Here is a 20818-nt window from a genome sequence, read left to right as displayed (position 1 = left end):
GAGTATTAGACTGATTATTAAAAAATGTAGTACCAATCAAAGAAAAAAGTAGGACTGGCAAGTATGTAAAATATTTAAGGAAAATGTTGTAGTAGTCTTTGGTAAAGCAATGCTTAAAATCTGTAGTCAAAATGTCAAATCACTTAAAATTTGCCAGGCACATCAACCCATGAACTAGGAGAAAAATGCAAAACCAAATAAACAAGTAAATGCAAATGACATTGGAATCACGCTTACAGCATTAAGAAAAAGACTTATGCCTGAAGTTCACTGTGTTTTAAAAGGATTATATTTAACTCTGTTTGCAAATTGAGTTACCTGTTTGGTTTTCTGTGTAAATAGGCACTAACATCATGCATTTACCCCAGCTGAAAGTAACTACTAAAATGGTGTCTTCCTCAGTTTGTGTACAATCACCCAAAAGCAATAGTGGATTGTTTGTGCAATAATCAGTTTGCTAAATCATTGAATAAACTCTGCTCGTAGAGACTTATACATTCTTTTCTTTAAAACCAGTAAGCATAGAAACTTTGTGTCAATATGTCTGATTTTAGACATGCTGCCTTTTGCTAGAAAGGGTCTGGACAAAGCAAGTTGCCCTAAGAGAAAGATGTCTGTCAACACTACTTCAAGCTGCACGTGTTTGTGTGGTTGCTAAAGACCTGATTCAAGTAAATGCTCATTTTTTCTTATATTTCTCCTCATTTTTATGTACAGCTGGCTGCATACTGAAGACTGAATTTTATGCTGATCTAAACAATATTATTTTTTAGTTCCCAGCTATGTTGAAATCTGCAGCAGCACAAAACTGTGCTATTTTGATACTACTGAGAGGAAAGTTGTTACTGCTCCCTCAACAGTGGTTCTGACACTGCAGTTTTCATGGTGGAGTCAGCACTATATCTACACAATATTGGAGAATGTGTTAAATTCCTCTCTTCAGAAAAAAAATACTTACATAGCTAAAAATGTGATGAAGCCTAAACATTTGCTCTCAAAGACAACAAAAATCAAAGAGAAATTTATGCAGAATTTGTTTTCTAGCTCTGTTTTTAAAAATGAACAAAAGAGCAGCTGTACTGCATAGACCAAATGTCTACTCTGTCTCCGGCAGTGGCCAAAAATTGATGCCTTGGGAAGAATATAAGGCGAGAGTAAGCAGATATGAAGGATGCTTCTAGAATAGTCCAAAATGTGCCTGTCATTTACAAAAAAAGAGGCAATTGTTGTCTTCATGAATAAATTTATTTAGGTGATGTTAAAAAAAACAGCTAAAACTTAGTAATACTGTGTAATATAAAGAGAGAACTGTGAGAAGAAATAGTTTGCATGAGTCTCTGTTTTACGTGTGCAAAAATAATTTTTAAAAAACAGAATTCAGAAAACTGCAAGTCTCAGGTCTTCTACTATGCTTATCAGAAAATTGAAGGGACTTTAATCTCTGCATGATAATAAATGTATTGAAAAGTAGAGGGGCAGCGGCACTAAGTTTTTAGGAGTCACTGCCGGGGTTTGGTAGCTTGGCATGTATGGTAAAGTCATGGATGTTTTTGATCACTGTGGATGAATCTGGACTGTGGGACATAAACATCCTTCCAAACTCGCGGTTCATGATGAGCATCACAGCTGCTTCCTTTGTACACACCAACATCTCCATTCCCAATGAAAGGGTAGCCCGGTGCAATGCAGTCATTTTCCAGTCTGGACAAATGTGAAGGCAGGATAAAGAGAGCAAGTGCATAAGACACCTAACCTGCCCTGATACTCATTTATGTACGTGTATGCCTTTTGCTAAATCTAGAACTGATGAAGACTCTTATCAGGTATAAATATCCAAAGAATAAGTTAATTTTTGCTGTAAGTTTTTCAGTAAAGATAAGTTCTTTGATCCTGCCAATTCTTCATGTGAACAAGCCCCTCTGCCTCTTTCATTTGTGAAATAGATGTGAAGATCTTTACTTATTTGAGTAAGACCCTTTGTGAAAAGATTGTCAATCAGAAGTGAGTTAGAGTGAGACAAAATAGTAAAATAGTTTTTCTACAAAAAAATTAGCATTTATCAATCACCTAGGGCCATTCATTGTTACAAGCTACTGTTCAGGGACTGAAGTTTCCTATTACCTTAGCGAAAATAATTTCCTCCATTGTGTTTCTTTTCAATGTGGAAGAACCTGTCAAGTCCAGATTAAACACTGAGATGCAAATGAACTATTTTTTTCTGCCTTTTGGTACAGGATCATTCCTTTTACACATCTCTCCACCTCAGTAAAACTGAGACATACACCATGACTACTGAATGTCTGACAAAACATTCTCATTTTGTGAAGGCAGAAAGAGGTCTTTCAGTGTGAGCTTGATGCTTCACAGGTATGGTTATATTGCTTCTAGCTTCAGAACTAATGGAATTGCTTTGTGGGCCATGGATCTCTGCACAGGGCTGCAGTAATTGGTCTGGATACACACCAAAGCAATATTTTATTCCTGGTTGTTTTCTTTGTCATAGCTCACTCTGTTCCTATACACTCCACATTGTATGGGCAGAGCATTCGGTGTCGCATAGATATGGGAGAAATTCTTCCTATCAGAAGATTTCTTTTCCCTTTTATTCACTGTTTAACTTAATTTAACATGAATGTGGGACTCTCACTTAAGAGAATGAAGCATTCATCCCTGTTCTTTCTCCTAGAGGAGCTGGCCACTCTTACACTTGTTAGCCTTGCCTCTTTCAAACAGCAAGAGCAATCACTCCTTCCTCTTCAGCAGAACATGTTTCAGCTCTGTTTGTAGCCGCCTTGCAGATGGATTTAAAACAAAGCCTCTTTATTAATACATTTGATTGCTCCTTAAGACAATAAGTGCTACAAATGGCGTTGCCACAGCAAAAAGTCTTTGTATAAGTATTTATGTATTTCTAGTCTTTGAAGGAAAAAACCCAAAACTTTCTTAAATTGCCTGGTGTCCTGTAGTTATTGGGGTAGCTTAGCAAAAGATCTTTCATAGGGCCTGGCTTTAAGGTGATTAAAGGGAGAAAGTGCTTACAAGGCTAAGACGTGGATGTGTGTCTGGCAGACTTTGTGATCTATGACCGAGCTAGGATCCATTTCTGCTAGTAAGTGAGTGCCTCAGCCGGTGGAGCTGTTTAACTGTGGTGGGTTGACCCTGGCTGGATGCCAGGTGCCCACCAAAGCCACTCTATCACTCCCCTCCTCAGCTGGACAGAGGAGAGAAAATACAAAGAAAGGCTCGTGGGTCGAGATAAGGACAGGGAGATCACTCACCAATTACCGTCACGGGCAAAACAGACTCAGCTTGGGGAAAAAAATTAATTTAATTTATTGCCAGTCAAATCAGAGTAGGATAATGAGAAATAAAACCAAATCTTAAAAACAGCTTCCCCCCACCCCTCCCTTCTTCCTGGGCTTAACTTTACTCCTGATTTTCTCTACCTCCTCCCCCCGAGCAGCGCAGGGGGACGGGGAATGGGGGTTGTGGTCAGTTCATCCCAGGTCTCTGCTGCTCCTTCCTCCTCAGGGGGAGGAGGACTCACACTCTTCCCCTGCTCCAGCGTGGGGTCCCTCCCACAGGAGACAGTCCTCCATGAACTTCTCCAATGTGAGGCCTTCCCACGGGCTGCAGTTCTTCACGAGCTGCTCCAGCGTGGGTCCCCCACGGGGTCACAAGTCCTGCCAGCAAACCTGCTCCAGCGTGGGCTCCTCTCTCCATGCAGCCACAGGCCCTGCCAGGAGCCTGCTCCAGCGTGGGTTTCCCACTGGGCCACAGCCTCCTTCGGGCATCCACCTGCTCTGGCGTGGGCTCCTCCACAGGCTGCAGGTGGATATCTGCTCCACTGTTCACCTCCATGGGCTGCAGGGGGACAGCCTGCCTCACCATGGTCTTCACCACGGGCTGCAGGGGAATCTCTGCCCCGGCGCCTGAAGCACCTCCTCCCCCTCCTTCTTCACTGACCTTGGTGTCTGCAGAGTTGTTGCTCTCACATTTTCTCATTCCTCTCTCCAGCTGCAGTTTCCATTGTGCAGGTTTTTCTTGCCCTTCTTAAATATGTTATCCCAGAGGTGCTACCACCATCGCTGATTGCTTGGCCTTGGCTAGCGGCAGGTCCATCTTGGAGCCGGCTGGCATTGGCTCTATTGGACATAGGGGAAGCTTCTAGCATCTTCTCACAGAAGGCATCCCTGTAGCCCCCCCGCTACCAAAATCTTGCCACGCAAACTCAATACATTAACAAAGAGAAGCTGGCCAGGATTCATGTAAAGTGCAGTCTGGGAATAAGGAGAGAATGCTATTTAATGCCACATCCGATTACAGGAAGATATACAGGGCTGGAAGCACTCCTGACACATCCGCAAAGAAAAGCTATTAGTCACTTCGATTTCATCTTCTGCTGTATTCACACTATAGTTACTGCTATGGGCTAATAGCATATAAGGTAGTTACTTTGTCTTAGTCAAAATACTTCACAAATCACTTAACCCTTTCAGATGTAGACATATGCTGTGGAGATTCAATAGCAATTTCAGAGGTAGGGTCATCTTAAGCTTTCACACATAAAGAGAAGTTTATGTGCCTGTCAGTGAGTGTATTGTTGCAGATATACTTGGTTTTGTTTAACCGAGCTTCCAAGTCTCCATGACTGGTGTATTTCAGTTTTGAACAGTCTAGTGTCTGCACATAACTGGAAGTTGCTGGGGCTCTTCCCCTGAAAAAAGCATTTATTTGGCTAGTGCCCCATCTAACAACCTGAGATGAGATCTGCAACAATAAACAGATGGTTAATGCTCAGTTTCCACCGTCCCCATTTGCTCTAACCCTGTCCAGACTTCTTAAAAACAGCTGCTGCCCATTCATCTTTTTCTGATCCTGTGCTTCAGGTAGAGCATCCCAAAAAGATGTACAGCTGTCAGGTCTCAACCGGCGGGTCAGTAAAGGGCACGAGACCCTTCTGTGAGGTGTTGTACCCATCACAGTAGCATTTACATTAATAACACAGTAAGAGAAACTCATGTCCTCTAAAAAGCTCATTTATCATCTTAAGTAATTTAAACAACTTTGATATTTGATATATTATGTTATCAATGTTAGACTCAAAATATTTCAAAGCCTTGATGTAGCTATGTAGCTAAATTTAGATATAAGTCACATCATCCTGTATATTCTGCAAAGGTTATGTATTTAGAAGTATATTTAATTAAATAAGCATGTTAGTGCTTTCTTTCTCTACAATAACCAAAACTTTTATGTTTATTTATAATTGATAATTAATTTTATATAATTTTGTCTTATTTTTATAAGAATCTCTGAAAATATTACATATCATTCATTTATAAAGTAATCCTTTTCCTATATTAATTATGCTTGCATTTTTAATATAATTAAATAAATCCAGAGATATCTGATATTCATAGGGCTTACTTTACTGGAATTCCTAAATTACTTCCCTTTGCTACATTGATGTTGTGTTTTTGCAAACTCCAAACTATTTAATTTTGAGTGGTAAAGCTGGTAGATAATACTGAAATCAGAATTTGTGTGAAAATATAATTTTTTTTTTCACTAATTGGTTTTTTTTGTCAGATAATTTTTTTTTTCTTATGTCTTTGAACACTTTTTATATAGTTAGTGTGAGTAGTTGATATATGTTTCATATAGCAGGAGTGATTTTTTCAATGTGATGATACTTTTTAGGAAAACACAAGAGCATGCATATGTGACTTTTTGCTTTCATTTTGATGATGCAAACGCCTACCAATAGCATTAGCATACATGTAAAGCCTGAAAACTAAGTAGCTGAGCTGAGTGATCTCTCAGTGCTATAACTATAAAGTAAAAAATAAAGTCAAAGGTGTGAGTTTTTTAAGATAACAATGAAGTAACTGATTCTGTTGATTTTTTTAAAAAATAAAATAAGGATATGTTAATTTTAAAAAGAACTGGTTTTACACTTGGAGCATAAATATGGTTGTATTACAGGTCTCTGATTTATCGCTGGTTTAGAACTGCAGTTTTAATATATATTTCCTTTTTATAATTGCTCAGATGGCACAGTGAACATGGATTAAGGAGATGTCTTCTCTTATTTTAAGATGAGGCAGTTATTCATGTTAGCTAAATGTATATTTAATATATTGGGCTCAGTCCTGAATACATTTTCAGCAGACATAAATTATGCTGTGCTTGCTTGCATTTATTTATATGATAATAGTGCTCTTTTTAAAACTAATATAAAAATAGTTCCAATTTGCTTTGTTCAGATACCCATAGTATTAGATGGAAACACTTTAGTTAAAGCACTGCAAAGCCAAGAACTTAAAGATGGGACTTTCAAAGACTCCTGCTAAGAGACTCAGATGTCCTGATTCCACAAATGCTTTGTGAAAAGGCAGTGGTAAATGTACATTGCAGATAACTTCACAGTCAGTGGCTGGGAAAATGTTTGGAAACACCTCTTGAGTTTCTTGGGATCCATCCCTAAGACAGTATTTTCCCCCTTTCCAGACCAAACCAGGAGCCATCTGACAAGCTTTACAAACTTTGTAGTCCCTCTGAGGAACATGCAAGTGGAAGCCCTGTCCCCCTCATGTTGGCTCTCAGTCCAATCTGTGTCATGAGCTGTCCTGGTTTTAGTCCCTAATCACGTTCTGCTCATGTAATGGTGAGTAGGCTTTGAGGATGTTACTTCCCATTTCCACTATTGTGCTTCTCGTACAATACCATTTGCAATTTATCACATATATTTCCTAGTTTGGTCCTACACCAGCTGTGCTTCAGATGTTCTAATGTTCTTCTGATTCATTGAACACAACTATGTCAAAATATGTTGAACAGAATGTTTCGCGTGTTTTTTCATAATTTTAAACCCTATAATTAAGAGACACTGTGCTCTGTACACATCATTGACAAGCAGTGTTGTAATTAAATGAGCAGGTGAGCCTGGGACAAGATAAAAAGCCTCTGTCCTTATGGAGCTTGTCAGGATAAGTTGCATTGCAGGATTTAGAAAGCTGCACTTTTTTAAAACGAAGTGTTTGCGCAGTTCCATCCTTCCTAGAAAATGCTTAATAAAGTTTCCACGGCCATGTGAGAACATTCTAAAGTAATAGACTGATCTTTACTTCTTCCACCTTTAATACAGATGATGTGTTTAAATTTCTGCAGGCAAAAGTAGTTTTTCATATGAATTTCTGATTTACTGACCTTACAAGATTTTGACCAAGGGAGCATGGCATTCTCTAAACCTGTCCCAAAGGATTAGTTGAGTGAAGAATTTCTAAGCTTAAATTCAGCACCAATATGAACTCTTTAACCAAATGGATTTCTTTTACTTCCTAAATTCAAATGGCTTAATACGTTATTAATTTCTGATCTGTAATGTTTCTCAGTTTCTGAAAATTGAGTCTTAACTAGAGAATTACTACTGGCAAATTCATAATATAAGTTTTAGTGTGGTGTGCTATTTGAGATACCAGTGGGCTAAACCGATTTTGTTCTCAAATAGATTTCTTGGAAGAATGCTAAGTGCCACCAGAATGTTTTCTGAGAACTTGGTGGGTTCTGTGATGGTCTCTCTTTCCCGCCCCCCCCCCCCATTTCTGTCAGCTAAATTGCATTGAAAGAAGCTACTTTCTTGGAAGTGAAATATTATTAAGGTAGACAACACTGTTGCTACTGTGAAAAGAGTGTGACTGGCTCTTTTGCTATGACAAAACATTTAAGAGCACCTTCCCCCCTTCTTTGGCATTTGTCAGTGTCTTTTAGAAACATCATTGCACTGTGTTCTGTTATGAAGTTAATAAAATGCCCACTTGGATTTAATATGTTACAACACTCACCACTTTAATCCTCCCAAACTCCAGCGCTTATAGGAAGTCATCCCAGGGTGATACGGAAAAAGATACATCTTGTAACTGGTAACGCAATAAGATTGTGCCATGTGTCCTCTGGGATCTGCACTGGGTCTTTCTGAGCTTCTGTAGATCACATAGTGCCTCCTGTTTCCACGCTTGCCTGAAAATTTGAATACTGATATGATGTGAACCAATGATCAATGTGCTGAATGAGAAAAAATGCAGTCATCATTTTGGTCAGTGTTTCATACAGGACAATTCTTTACAACGACTTATTTCAATAAGGCAGAGAAGAGGACATTGGGTAAATGGAGATGTGCTTCTCTTAGCTTACCATAGAGTGTCCCTTGACTTGTAATATCTCCTCAGCAATGACTAGTGGAATATCATAAAATGCAGTTTGCAAATGAAGGGAAGTAAGAGGAAGAATCTTATTGTGTGGCTTAATTTTACTGTTGTTTTAAAAAGTGTTGAAAAACCACATACTTAAGACTGGGCAACTGTCAGTAGTGGAACTGTATGATACATTAAGACATGAACTAACCTGAATATATGCAACTATACTGGAAACTAAAAAGGAGAATTTTTGCGGAAATTGGGAAAGAGAGGGACTTTTAACCTGAGATTCCTTATAATCTTAATGTCTACCCCACACCAAATTCAGTGTTGATATATTTAAATGACAGTGAATACCTCAAACTCGTTGGTCTTTGCTAAGATTATTTCTAATTTTGATGCTTTTTATTATGTACAGCCATCGGGCAAACACGGAGCCAAAGCCAAAACAATACTCTCCACTTTCCCATGAATTCTAACATGGCAATTAACTGAGTTTAAACAGTCAAAAATGAAGGCAGTAAATTAATTTACACACTTATTGCATTTTACAATTGTTGAAGAGTTGACTTTCTCAACTGTTTTCTTGGACAGAGGGACTTTTAGCTCAAAAATTTCCTGGTTCATTTGTTTGTTAGGGAAATACTGAATGAAGGCTCAGGTAACGCTTGTATTACAGCCTATAAAGTATATGTGCATAATGCTGTTTTCAAGTATAATTACAGCAATAATGCTGTTTTTCAAACAGACAAAATACTATCCCAATTACGGTAGCATAACATTTTAGTCTGACAAGGAATCTTAAGAGATGTGACTTTTATTTCAATTAGGTGTAATTATAAATAATATAGATTGCATTCATTTGAAATGCATTTTAAACAAAGTTCTAAATAAACTTAAGTTTCTCAGTAATTTTGTTATCTATTTTACACTGTATTACACTATATTACATTACATTACATTATTTTTAACTACCTTAGTCATGGGAAAATTGTAAAAAATTGCTGTATGCTGGTCTCCCAAGTGTTTTGAACCGATCTAAGACACTGCTCTGCTAAAAGGGTTGCCTTACTGCTTTCTTGTACGCTTGCTAGTGTTCATGATAATGCTGGTACAAGAAGAGAGAGGAAACATGGAAATGTGCAGTCAGTGCAGGGGAAAGCAGTCCCTTTGAGGCAGCAAAGAGGAATTACATCTGTTTAAACAGACTGTGAAACAGCATCCTTAGCGTCTGTCTCTCCTCTGTAGGGCATGTGCAGCATTGGACAGTAAAAGAGACTCTTATTCAGTCAAAATACTCTTAGTCTAGGGAAAGACACGGCTCTGAAAAAATACTCTCTGGAGAAATGTTAAATGTGGTATCACTAATTGTCACACACCTTGTGGGTGAATGTTTTCTTTTCAGCCCATGCTCAATCAGCATGTTTGTGGGATTGCAGTCTAACTTGGGTGTGCTCAGGCGTGTGGTATCTCACATGCTCGCAGGGCTCTGTTGACAGTCTCCTAGTGTTCACAACAGATGAGTCTGGCCTATGATATAGTTTTAGTTCCACCTCCAGCATATGGTATAGTTATAACTAGGTCAGTGGAGACCTTGCTGCCCTCTAGTTCCTCGTGTGTTTCAGCTATTTGAGCAACCACACCAATCCACAAAGAAATTAGTTTAAAAGAAAGGATGCACCACCATCACAGTGCAAAGAGACGAGGTGCTTTTTTCACAACCTGATAAAGACCGGGAGACATTGTAGCTAAATCAGCAAAGAAATGCTGCCCAAAACCTCTCTGTATGTCTTGAAGGTTACTTGAATATCAGTAGCATAAGCTAGATCTTTGAGTGCAGAATCATTATTAGGACAAGTGCATATGTATTTGGGTTTTTTCATGCATTTTCACTCAGGCCATAAGTTCATAGTATCAACATCATAATGTAAGAAAAAAGTTCAGTGCATGTATTTAAAGAATTTTTTTTGGATACACAATGTGTGGCAACCCTGCATAGAGAACAGTTGCATGGACAACTCCAGGGGCTAAATGGGGCTTGCTTTGCATGTGTAAGTACAATTCTGCTCCTGAAAATGCAAACAATAATTTACTCTTGCTTCACCTTGGAAGGATAGCTGAAGATTGTGTTGGGTACCTTTTAAGAACTGAAGCCAGGTGGCAAGCTGTTGCAGTTTCAGACAAAGCCAGTGTTACCTGGGTTTTAGTCTTCCAATAAATTGAGCACATAGCTAGCTACCAGTTACCCTTTTCATGCCCTTTTCTATCAATGCTTTTTGGTGGACACTTTCTCTCTTTTCCAGCTGGGCTGTTGTGTTGAATTGGTTCACTCACCAAACTTTTAACTGAGGCACGGTTTGGAATAGTACTTAATCTATCCATGACAGCAGGATGCATTCAGTCGGAATGTGTAGTAAGCAAGGAGGGAGTGGAAAAGCATTTAGGCTCAGTACTCGAGTATGGCAACATCCAGGAGACATTTTTGAGCTGGCTTTTTATTTGCTAAACATTTCACAGCTTGTTTTCTTTTAATTTGAATGCTTCATGTTGAAAAATGGAGAACATAAAGGAAGCGAAAGCAGAAAGGTTTCATGATTGCATTTTTACAAATACAGATCTTTGTATTTTAATTCCAAATAGCCTGTAATTTCAAAAATCCATTATACTAAACCCCTTTTAATTCTCAGTTGAAATGAAAAGCTTATAGGGCAGAGGTTAAATAAACTATTTTGTTTATCTCCTGACTGATATATTTTAGTTGGTTTAACTCTTTAGAGGGGAAGAGAAAAAAAAACCCTCAGATATTTGCACAGCTTTGCTGAAAACAAAATAGCAACAAGACCAAAAAAGTCCTGTTAGTCCACATTAGTACTGCCAGATCAGCTACTCAACCTTGCCTCTGTAGTTGGGAAAAAGTATTTTCTAAATTAAAAAAATACGACTGAAAGACTACAAAAGTTTTTCTAACCCATCCCCTTGTTTTGAGGCAGAGTTAGAATTTTGCGTCATTCCTGAAAAATATTTGTCAAATCTTCTTAAAGCTTCCTGTGATGGAGACTGACAACCTCCCCAGTCCTTAATTAACCTCAAAGAGAGAAAGTTTCTTCAAGATTTTGGCTGAGGGTTTTTTTCCTGCAATGCAAGGCCATTAGTTCTTATCCGGAGACACAATGAACAAACTGTTCCCTGCTTCTTGTTGATAGCCTTGTAAAAACTGTAATTATGCCCACTCTCAATTTTCTCTAATTTAGCCTGATCAGTTCCAGTTCTCTCAGTCTTTCTTCATAGGTCATGTTTTCTAGATCTCTGATTTCTTTTCTCTCTCAGGGCTTTTTCAGACAGTTCATTTCTTTCTTTGAAATCTGATGCCCCAAAATGGATGCAGTATTCCAGCTAGAGCTTTGCCCCTGCCAAGCAGAGCTGAAGGATTACTTCCTGCGCTTTGCAGGCAGCTCTCCCATACATGTCGCAGAATGGTGATTGCTTTTTTTTGCAGTAGCACAACTGTGACTCTCGCTCAGCTTGTGATCTGCTATATCTCCCAGACTGTCACTTGGTGTTCCCCATCCTGAACAGCTGCTTATTTCTGCCTGAGTGTAGTCCCTTCTGCTTTTCTGTACAGCATTTCAAACTTCTTTTCTAAGCAATGCTCCAATTTCTGAAAATTATTTTAAGTTCTAGCAATGCCTTCCTGTTGCACATTTGCAGACTTAGTTAATGTGGTTTCTGTTCTGTGTCTGAGTTCTTAATGAAAACATTGCATTTTGTAAATGGACCTCCAGTCAGCAGGTCTTTTCAGTTGTTCAAAGACTCATTAATAACTACTCTCTGGTTATGGTCATTCAAACAGTTTTCACTCGCTTTATAATACTTTAATCTAAACCTTGTTTCTTAAATTTGCTTATGAAATTGTTATGTGAAATGGTGTCAAAAATCTTGCTGAAACCAAAATATATGACAACCAGTTGTTTTTCACTGTCCTGAATCCTTTCACCCTCCTTACAAGCAAAGTAGACTGACTTGTGATTTGTTCTTGACAAATTCATGTTGACTATTACTCATCTGCTTATCTTTCAGTGTTTTTAAATTCTTTATTTGTTCCATTTGTTTCAGTGCATTGAATTTGAACTGATTGCTCTATAATAAAAGACGTACATCTACTAGCTGTCTGACATACCATCTTTGAGAACTTCTCAGTGACAATGAGTAATAGTTCTGAGGTCACTTCATTCCCTTCTTGGCTGTCCTAGGATGAAGTACATAATACATACCTGATTTGAAAACATAATTTGTGGAAATGTTCTCTAGTTTGTTTCCCTATTTTAGGCTGAGATTTTAGTTCTTTGCGACTGGATCAGCCACATCCTCTCAGATGACTCTTCTAATAAAAGTGCGCAAAAATGTATTAAACACTTCGGCTTTCCTAGTCTTTTGTCATAGAATCATAGCATGATTTAGGTTGGAAAAGACTTTTAAGATCATCGGGTCCAACCATAAACCTAACACTGCCAAGTCCACCACTAAACCATGTCCCTAAGTGCCACATCTACACATCTGTCAGTACCGTTACTTTTCTGCTAAGTTGTAGACTAGCTCTTTCCATAGCCACAACAGAGTAGCCATACTGCAAACTCCCAATACTGAAGAGCCATCAGGCTCTTTCAGCTCTGCTCTTTCCAGCAGCCTCCATCACCAATAACATTGCAAACCTACTTCCCACTCCTCTGACAGGTTCCTTAAGTGGCCAGCTCAACTGTCTTGTTTAGCGTCCAGGACTGTGGACAGCAGAAGAGTAGAGACATCGTGACCTTTAAAAACTGGAAAATGTTGTGGTCTGGCTGCCCTATAGAGAACATGCTTTGTGAAGAGCAGTTATGGTCATAGCTCTAGCTACCTGCTGTGGTGCACTGGCCACTAAGGGCTGAATAGGGAAGGGGTATTTGGCTTAGTCAAGTTCTTGAGCTGCCTTTGTATCAAATTCAGCCCCAAATCGCAGCATTTACAGTCATAGTGGCAGTGCTGGCAATGTTGCATCAGGTGATTGGGAAAGGAAGAGGGGAACATGTAATAGTTCAAAGTAAATAGAGAAAGTTATATTTTAAAGATGGGTAACTTGAGGCACAGAGAAACAAAGTATTATTTCCAGAACCTGATAGTAGGTTTTGTAATGTGAAATACCATCCAGGAGTCTTGACTGAAGCTTGTTACTCTCACACCAGAATCCACTCCTCAGCTATTTAAATAAATCTCTTGGGGACGGGGTTGAGGAGGGGCTAAGATATATGGGAAAGGAAATGAGAATGTTATGTCCACTTTACTGTGTAATACTCATTTAAGAATGGCTAGAGCTTTCTGAATAATGAATGTATCTCAGTATTTCATGTCAGTGCAAAATGCTGTCTGAAGAACAGTTATTGTAAATGAGAACTGAGAAACTGCTATTGGAAAATTATTATAAACCTTAGGAAAGTGCTAATTTCAAAAACAAAACACGGATTTCATTTTGTAGTGTGACTTGCAATTAGGAAAAAAATATTTCATTTTAAAGTTCTCTTGAAAAAGTAACTAGAATAACTCTGATATCTTTTTTTTTTTTTAATCCCTTGCAGCTCCCAGACAGCTGTATAATGGATTACTATGAAAAATACAAGCACAGAATGAATGAGCTTGAAGCATTTAATATGGTAAAAGTTATAGGATTAATACTATTACCTTGTATATATGTGCTAGTCTAGAACAAAGCCCTGTTAAGTTTTATGTGGAGGTGGACTGTCTTACGCTGTGGTATGCAATCTCAAAAACAAAGCAGCTCCCCCTTCTAAACTTTGGAGCATATCCTATTCCAAAACTATATTAGGTGTCAGTAAAATAATAAAGCGAACACATGGAAGATTCTTTTTCAAGAGGGACTATTACCCTGGAAAATGAAATGTCAGTCTCCTTTTAAACCTAGACTGGTCTCCATGCAGTTATTTCATAAAAATTCTTTTTATTAAAATTCATTATTTCCCTCTTTAAAATTGTTCTGCTTCATATAATATCATTTTCTTGTTGGACAATGTCTCGAAACCAACTAAATAACATAGTTTCCTGGCTTTATGGCATTCCATGTATTTTTGATCTTTAATATAATCTGTTTTGAAGATGTCCATCCCACAGGGAAAATTGGCAAGGTGACATTTGTCCAACAGAACCGCTAGAAAATGATTGACCTTCCTGGAATTGTTCTGTGGAAGTGTAGCCATTTGGAAGTGTATTGTCTCTCTTTCCCAAAATCATTATAGTATCTAATCTTTCTTTCAGTTGAAGGTTGTTCTGGCTCCCTGCGTAGAAGTTTTGATACTTCTGGATCGTCTTTGCTACCTGAAGGAGCAGGTATTTTTGCATTATATTTTATGATACCTAAAGGCTACATCAGTGAAATGAGACTATTTCAGCCAATTTATTACTGTGCAGACCAAAAGTCTCTGTTGCAGAATTATTATTCTCATCTTATTTGCAAAAGTATAAGCATTCATTCCATTTAGTATAAACATATGCCCAGCAGATGTTTTTATTTTCAGCAAAGCAGCAACAGTAAAGTTTATGTTCTTTTAATTGTGTGGTAATTACTAGTCAATAGCCAGTAAAAAATAAATTAATTAAATATGCAAGAAATCTCATTTTATACAACATATTGAGATATTTAATAATTAAAAAGAATATTGGAAATGCTAAACAAACATTGTGCTGTACATGCTAGAGCTTCCAATGAATATGTTTTGGAACATATAATTCAAGAAATTTTGAATTAGGTCCAAAATGTTTACGATTTCCTTTTATCGTTTCTTAATTAAGATGAATGATGAGAGAAGGTGCACTTTTTCCAACTGTATGGGTCAACAGAGGTACATTTGAGTAACATACAGCCTGGATATATTTTACAAGTATAGACCTGGCCTATAATAAGCAAATGCTACTACATTTACTCCATAATGATTTATATTACAGTGTTTCTTCTAACACTAATTTTGAGCTTGGCCTGATTAACTCAGAAGCAGCAGTCATACTTTCTCTGCACCAGTAAACATTTTTCAGACAAATACTAATTTGCTAGGAGGAAATGGTAGCATCTTCCAGCTTCTGCTCTGGGCCACAGTCAAAATAAAATTTTAAAATAAAGTTTAAACCCATTCATGTGAATAGCTCTGTTTTTCCACCATAAACCTTTCATTTTAACAGCTCCATTTTATCATAAGTAAAAATTCACTTTATTCTCTGCCACAGTGCACTTGGAACAACTGAGTTGTAGTAAATGCATGCTTTTGTTCTAACTGGTATTTTTACAGACAGGCAATTTGAAATATTTAAATAATGATGTATTTTCCTAAATGCCAACCAGTTATAAATCACATAGAGATCTGTATGATTTCCAAGACAGGAGATCAGACTTGCTGCATTTAGCACTAATTTACCTTCTCTAAATGTAATATATGCATTGATTTAATCTTGTACTGGTTGATTCACAAAATGTGTTTAGGAAGAAAAAATAGAAATGATAAAAGCCATATGCAACATGAAGACCAGATCCAGCTGGCCTGATTCATTTGAAAAGTCAGTTAATTAGCTTCAGTAGTAGAATGTACCACATAAAATGAGTAGGACTTCATCCTTAATTTCTTTGCTCTAGTTCAACCAAAAAAAAGCTTTATTGATGAAGAGGGTGGTAAGCTATCATTTGATAGGGCTAGAAATAATTTAATGACTTCAAAATACATCCTGTTCTGGGTGTCCTTTTTTTCACAACAAACTTTCTGTGGTTTTCTTGTTAGGTAAGTGTTTTTCCTGCTTTGCATTAAGGATAGGTTGGTTTTTTTTCAATTTTGTATGTCAAAATGTGGACCTATTACCATATCTTAGCTTCTAAGTCAAACACATTTTATGTACTTCAATCCTATATCATTTTACAGGACAACATTGCCTGGTCTGGACTTGTGAAGTTATTTGATCCCGTGAAATCCCCCAGATGCTATGCAGTTATTGCTCTGAAGAAACAGTCATGTGTTTAAGTGGAAGCAAATTGCAGATAGGTTGAAAACTCTGAACTGATACTGCTGTTTCCTCACTTTTATTCTGTTATTTTTGATTGATTCCTCAAGTACGCTGCTTGCTTCTCCGCTGCAAAAGTAAGAAGTGCAATGCCTCTTTGAATCATGAGAAATAAATATCTCCTCTATAAATACCATTGCTTCCTTATGTCAGTTATTAAACAACGTTGAACATCTGGCTTTATTATAAAAGTTATGACCTGTATTATGTGATTATTATTTTAAAATAATTTTTATGTTTCTTCTTTTTAAGGCATTATACTATGTGCCAATACCCCTTCTCTTGATATTTCTAATCACAAGATCGTACCTTCTTAATTTTTACCAGTGGCTGGCATCAGCAGTCTCAGACTAGCCTCACCTTTGTCTTTTCTGGATTCAGATGGTGCATAGTATAAACAGAAAAATAACCTGCACTGTAAACAAGAGGTTCGTAGACTAAATAGGATTTTCGTACTTCCCTGTTCTCCAGGTCATCAGGCCCAGCTTATTTATAGAGCAACCTAGAAGAGACTAGATACAGTAACTACCTGCAAAGAGCAGTTTTGTATTAACCCCTACTTCCTTCAGGCATGTTCCTGGCATGCACTTGTTCGCCTGTCACTGTGAAAGAAAAAAATATGTGGGCTCTAATCCAGTGGGAGATTTCCCAGTGCTTAAGAATCAGCTGCCCTACTGGGGTTCGCTTTGTAATCCTTGGGTTGTATCAGAAAGCTATTATCTGGCCCAAATGTGTTGGGTATAAATACTTTGCTACCCAAGTGAATTGAAACTTGCTAGACAGTTTCTTGTTGGCTGTACTGCATTCATGAGTGGGAAATTTATTTGTTGATGCATTTATGTCAATGGGTTGCCTAATTAAACTTGCAGATTTTCCATCAATTAAAAAAGAGAAAAGTTTCTATTCTAAGTCCTAGTGCTTTTATTAGAATTTTCCAGCATATATAAAATATAGTTAACTACCAGTGCACAGAAAAAAGGACAACAAATAAATAATAAAATACAGCATTAAAGAAGAAAAGGGGAGAATGCAGCTTCAGTGGGCAGAAGATGAGAATAACAGAAAATATTTTTGTATTAATTGTGTAGTGACAGTAATAGTCATGGGAATCAGACTGAGATTCAGATGTGAGTAGGAACAAATCTTATTCTGTTTCAGTCTGCAAAATATAATGAGAGCTTGTGAACATGGCCATTAAGAAAAGAGAAGTAAGGTATTTTTCTAACAAGTCACATCTTTCTTGATGTGTTCACATGGAAGAAATACTTTTTTTTGGTGATGTAAGTTCACTGCTGTCTATTTTAGGACTCTCAGTCCTTATTACCTCCATGGATCCAGTATGAGCTTCTCACATTTGTTTGGTCCCAGTACGTTCAATCCTTAGAGCTGCTGAACACCTGCAATACCCAAGGAAATTAACAGAAGTTGCAGGTGCTCACAGCATCTTTGGAGTAGAGCTAAGAAAAGAAAATGAGCCCTTCCATATATGCCGCTTTTTGTTATATAGGGAGTGCTGAGGAAACTAACAAGCTGGTAGATTCTTTTCCCAGGAGGGAATCAAAAGAAATAAAATCCTTTCCTAACCTCTAAGCATCTAGAAGGAAAAAAACCCAGTAATATCTGATATAAAGAGGCAATCTAAGTACATGATGTTAAAAAGAAAAAAGATGAACAAAAATCTTAGAAAAATAGGTTTTATTATATTATATTCTGCTAAGACATGATGACTAATTATTAGTGAAGTGTTAGAGTGTTGTCATCCCAATCTTAAGTGCTGTTGGAAAAAATTTACTTGGGAATGAAATTGCCTTTTTTGTGTTATGAATTGATTCTTCTGCTTTTTCAGACCAAATACTAAAAACTGGGCATATGTGATGTCCAGACAAAGAAAGCACAGTTTCTCACTGAAAGCAAGTGCTTAAAAGTACTGTTATGGCCCAAAAATATTCATTCCAGCAAGCCCCACCTGGTTTAATTTGAACACAGTTGAAATTGCATAGGGTATACAGACTATTGCTAATTTTGTGTGATATTTTAATGTGTGTAATGCTATCTAGATTCAAAGTTAAATTCTTATAACTATCTTAAGAGGACATTTGCAACAGTTTAGAATAACAAGCACATCTCTAGGATTAGCCCAAGTGCTTTTCCACTGATTCAAAAAGATCTGAATAAATTTGCATGCCCCCCCAGCAACTTCTCAGGCTCTTTCAGTACTTTTCACGCACTTTGTAGTCTATGCAGGCAAAGACAGAGGCAATGTGCTTCTTAGAATAATAACTATCAAGAGGTTTATATGACGAGTTTGCATTCAGCAAAGTCATTTGCTGTCTGCTGTCAAAGCTGTTTCGAAGCTTTGGATGCCTGAATACCTATGAGCTATTGTTTACATAATGGAAAACTCCCTGACAGAAATCAAGATGAATAAAACGATTTTTCTTCATGGTTATTGCCAGAAGTTCTTCCGTAATGTAAACTGTATCCTAAATATGATGAAGTCTTTTGATAGAAAACAATCTCCATTTTCTTTCAGTGTGACAGAGAGCTATCTATCTTGATATGCTCCCTAAGGAATAGTGGATATACCTCCTTTCCCTCAGGTGTTTGCCTGATTCTGTTCGTGGCACACCTATGCATTCTGTAGCAGATTTGGAGTGTTTTATTTATTTTTCTTAGGGCTGAAACCTGTTCTTGGATGGAGGAACAAGAGTATATGCAGGGTATGTGTGCAACCTTAATATCGAAGAGTATGTCGTAGCCCTAAGATCTCCAAGCCTGCTTTTGTGACAATAAACTTTAATTCTGCAGTTCTGATTCATGCCTTAGAACGTCACACCACAAAAAAATTTTGCGCTGTTTTAGTGTCTGGGATTTTAATTTCAAGTTTTTTTCTGATTAAATATTAAGTATTTTTTATTACAAATTATCTTCTTCATTGACATTATTCATTAATTTACTGTTAAAACAACTATCTGCTTAGAGTTAAAATGCTTTTGCTGTGTCATGATGAAGTTAAAATCTCGAGACTCAAAATCCGTATGTCCTATGATGGCGTAAAATCTGCAATCTAGCAATCATGCTAAATGTATTTGGCTTGGTGGCAGCTATATGTCTTTTTGGTGACTAGAGTTTTCTTTCCTATCAGTACTTACTGGTTCAGATTTACTTTTTTCCTAAAAACCATCCTAAGTGTGTCGTCATATTGCCAGAGATCACAGATACTAAGGGCAAGTGGTAAAATAGGACCAGCACCAAGAAAGTCTTCCCTGCTTACGTGTGAAGTAGCCAACTTAGTATGGTGCTTCAGATCTCCTTTTCTCTGGGAAGTAGCGGAATACCCAATCTTTGTTAACATCTTTAAATCTCTTTATCCCATGCCTCTTATCATTCTTACTGATATATGTCCTCCTTCTTGCTGATATATATCCGAGTGCTCTGAAAGGAGAGGAATCCATGCTAGGCTATGAGCCATGAAGAATTTTCAGTGTCGTAATCAAATCAGAACTGAAGTATAGTTGCCCAGACCTTTAAATTGGCCACCTAACCCTTAGAACTGTGACTTTAGCTTCCTTAGTTTCTGAGATCCATTCAAATTTTGCAGTTTCCAAAATTCCCATACTTCCTGCCAGATGGGAACATGGCCTAATTCTCTGGGATGCAGCTGCAGTTCCCTCACCATCTGAAATAACCAACTCAGTTTGGTGGCTCTATACTCTGTATCTCCAGGCAACTGCTGAATAAGTTTGTTTCTTTGAATTTGCTTGTCCCTGGTTGTTATCTTTGTCAATGTTGTATTTCAGCGTACTCTAAGAAAAGGAGTAAAATCCTTCTGAGATTTAGGATGCCTCAGAGAAGTTGCACCGCTGTTATACTTCTTGTTGCTTTCTCCCTTAAAGCCTTGATATTAATTTCTGATGATCAGACAGATTAATAAGCACCAGACAGCCTGAGAGGCATGGGTTATTAAAAAATACTATGCACAATATCTTCTCTTCAGGAGCCTTTTTCGACTCAAGAGCTCTGAGGCATTTTCTTCACACAAATTCCAGTGCACATTATCATTAAACTCAAACGTCCAAGGAAACCCACTAACATAATGAAGATTTGCCTCAAACTGTTAGAACATGCTGTTGTACACCAGTCTTCCCAGTATACACCTGCATCCTCCTCGAGACTGTCTGCAATGACTGTGTCAAACTGGAGAGGAGTAGACACTTGTCTCACCATCCCAGTGATGCTGTTCATGAAATCTGCAAGAGAATGACACTCTACTCTCTGCTTTGTGTTAAAAGGCAACAGAACTCTTGGAATGGGTATGTCCAACATTCAAAGATTTCTCCAGATATCATTATTGAAGTCCATTTAACAGACTTCTTCAGTCAGTTCAGTCTGTTAGTTACTTCAGTCAATACTGACTATCATTAATAAGTCTACAAAATTTTGTCCTGTGGTTTATGTTCCACAGGTGGACTTTTCTCATAATACAGTTTTATTACTCATCAAAACAGGAAATGACTTCAACTAATTGCTAT

At 37.6% G+C, this 20818-nt stretch overlaps 1 protein-coding gene across 1 annotated transcript in view; it reads left to right on the top strand.

The window, feature by feature from the left end:
• METTL25 (methyltransferase like 25) overlaps positions 1-16420 on the top strand; it is a 66968-nt gene extending 50548 nt beyond the window's left edge. Inside the window, exons 10-12 of the mRNA XM_050915113.1 lie at positions 13808-13882; positions 14502-14573; positions 16148-16420. Of these exons, the coding sequence (XP_050771070.1) occupies positions 13808-13882; positions 14502-14573; positions 16148-16246 (246 nt within the window). The 3' untranslated portion in view covers positions 16247-16420. The remainder of the gene's footprint in view (positions 1-13807; positions 13883-14501; positions 14574-16147) is intronic.
• The last annotated feature ends 4398 nt before the right edge of the window (positions 16421-20818 follow it).

This window comes from Gymnogyps californianus, chromosome 1, assembly GCF_018139145.2.
Source record: "Gymnogyps californianus isolate 813 chromosome 1, ASM1813914v2, whole genome shotgun sequence".
NCBI classification, from domain to species: domain Eukaryota; kingdom Metazoa; phylum Chordata; class Aves; order Accipitriformes; family Cathartidae; genus Gymnogyps; species Gymnogyps californianus.
This window is presented reverse-complemented; position numbering and strand designations above follow the sequence as displayed.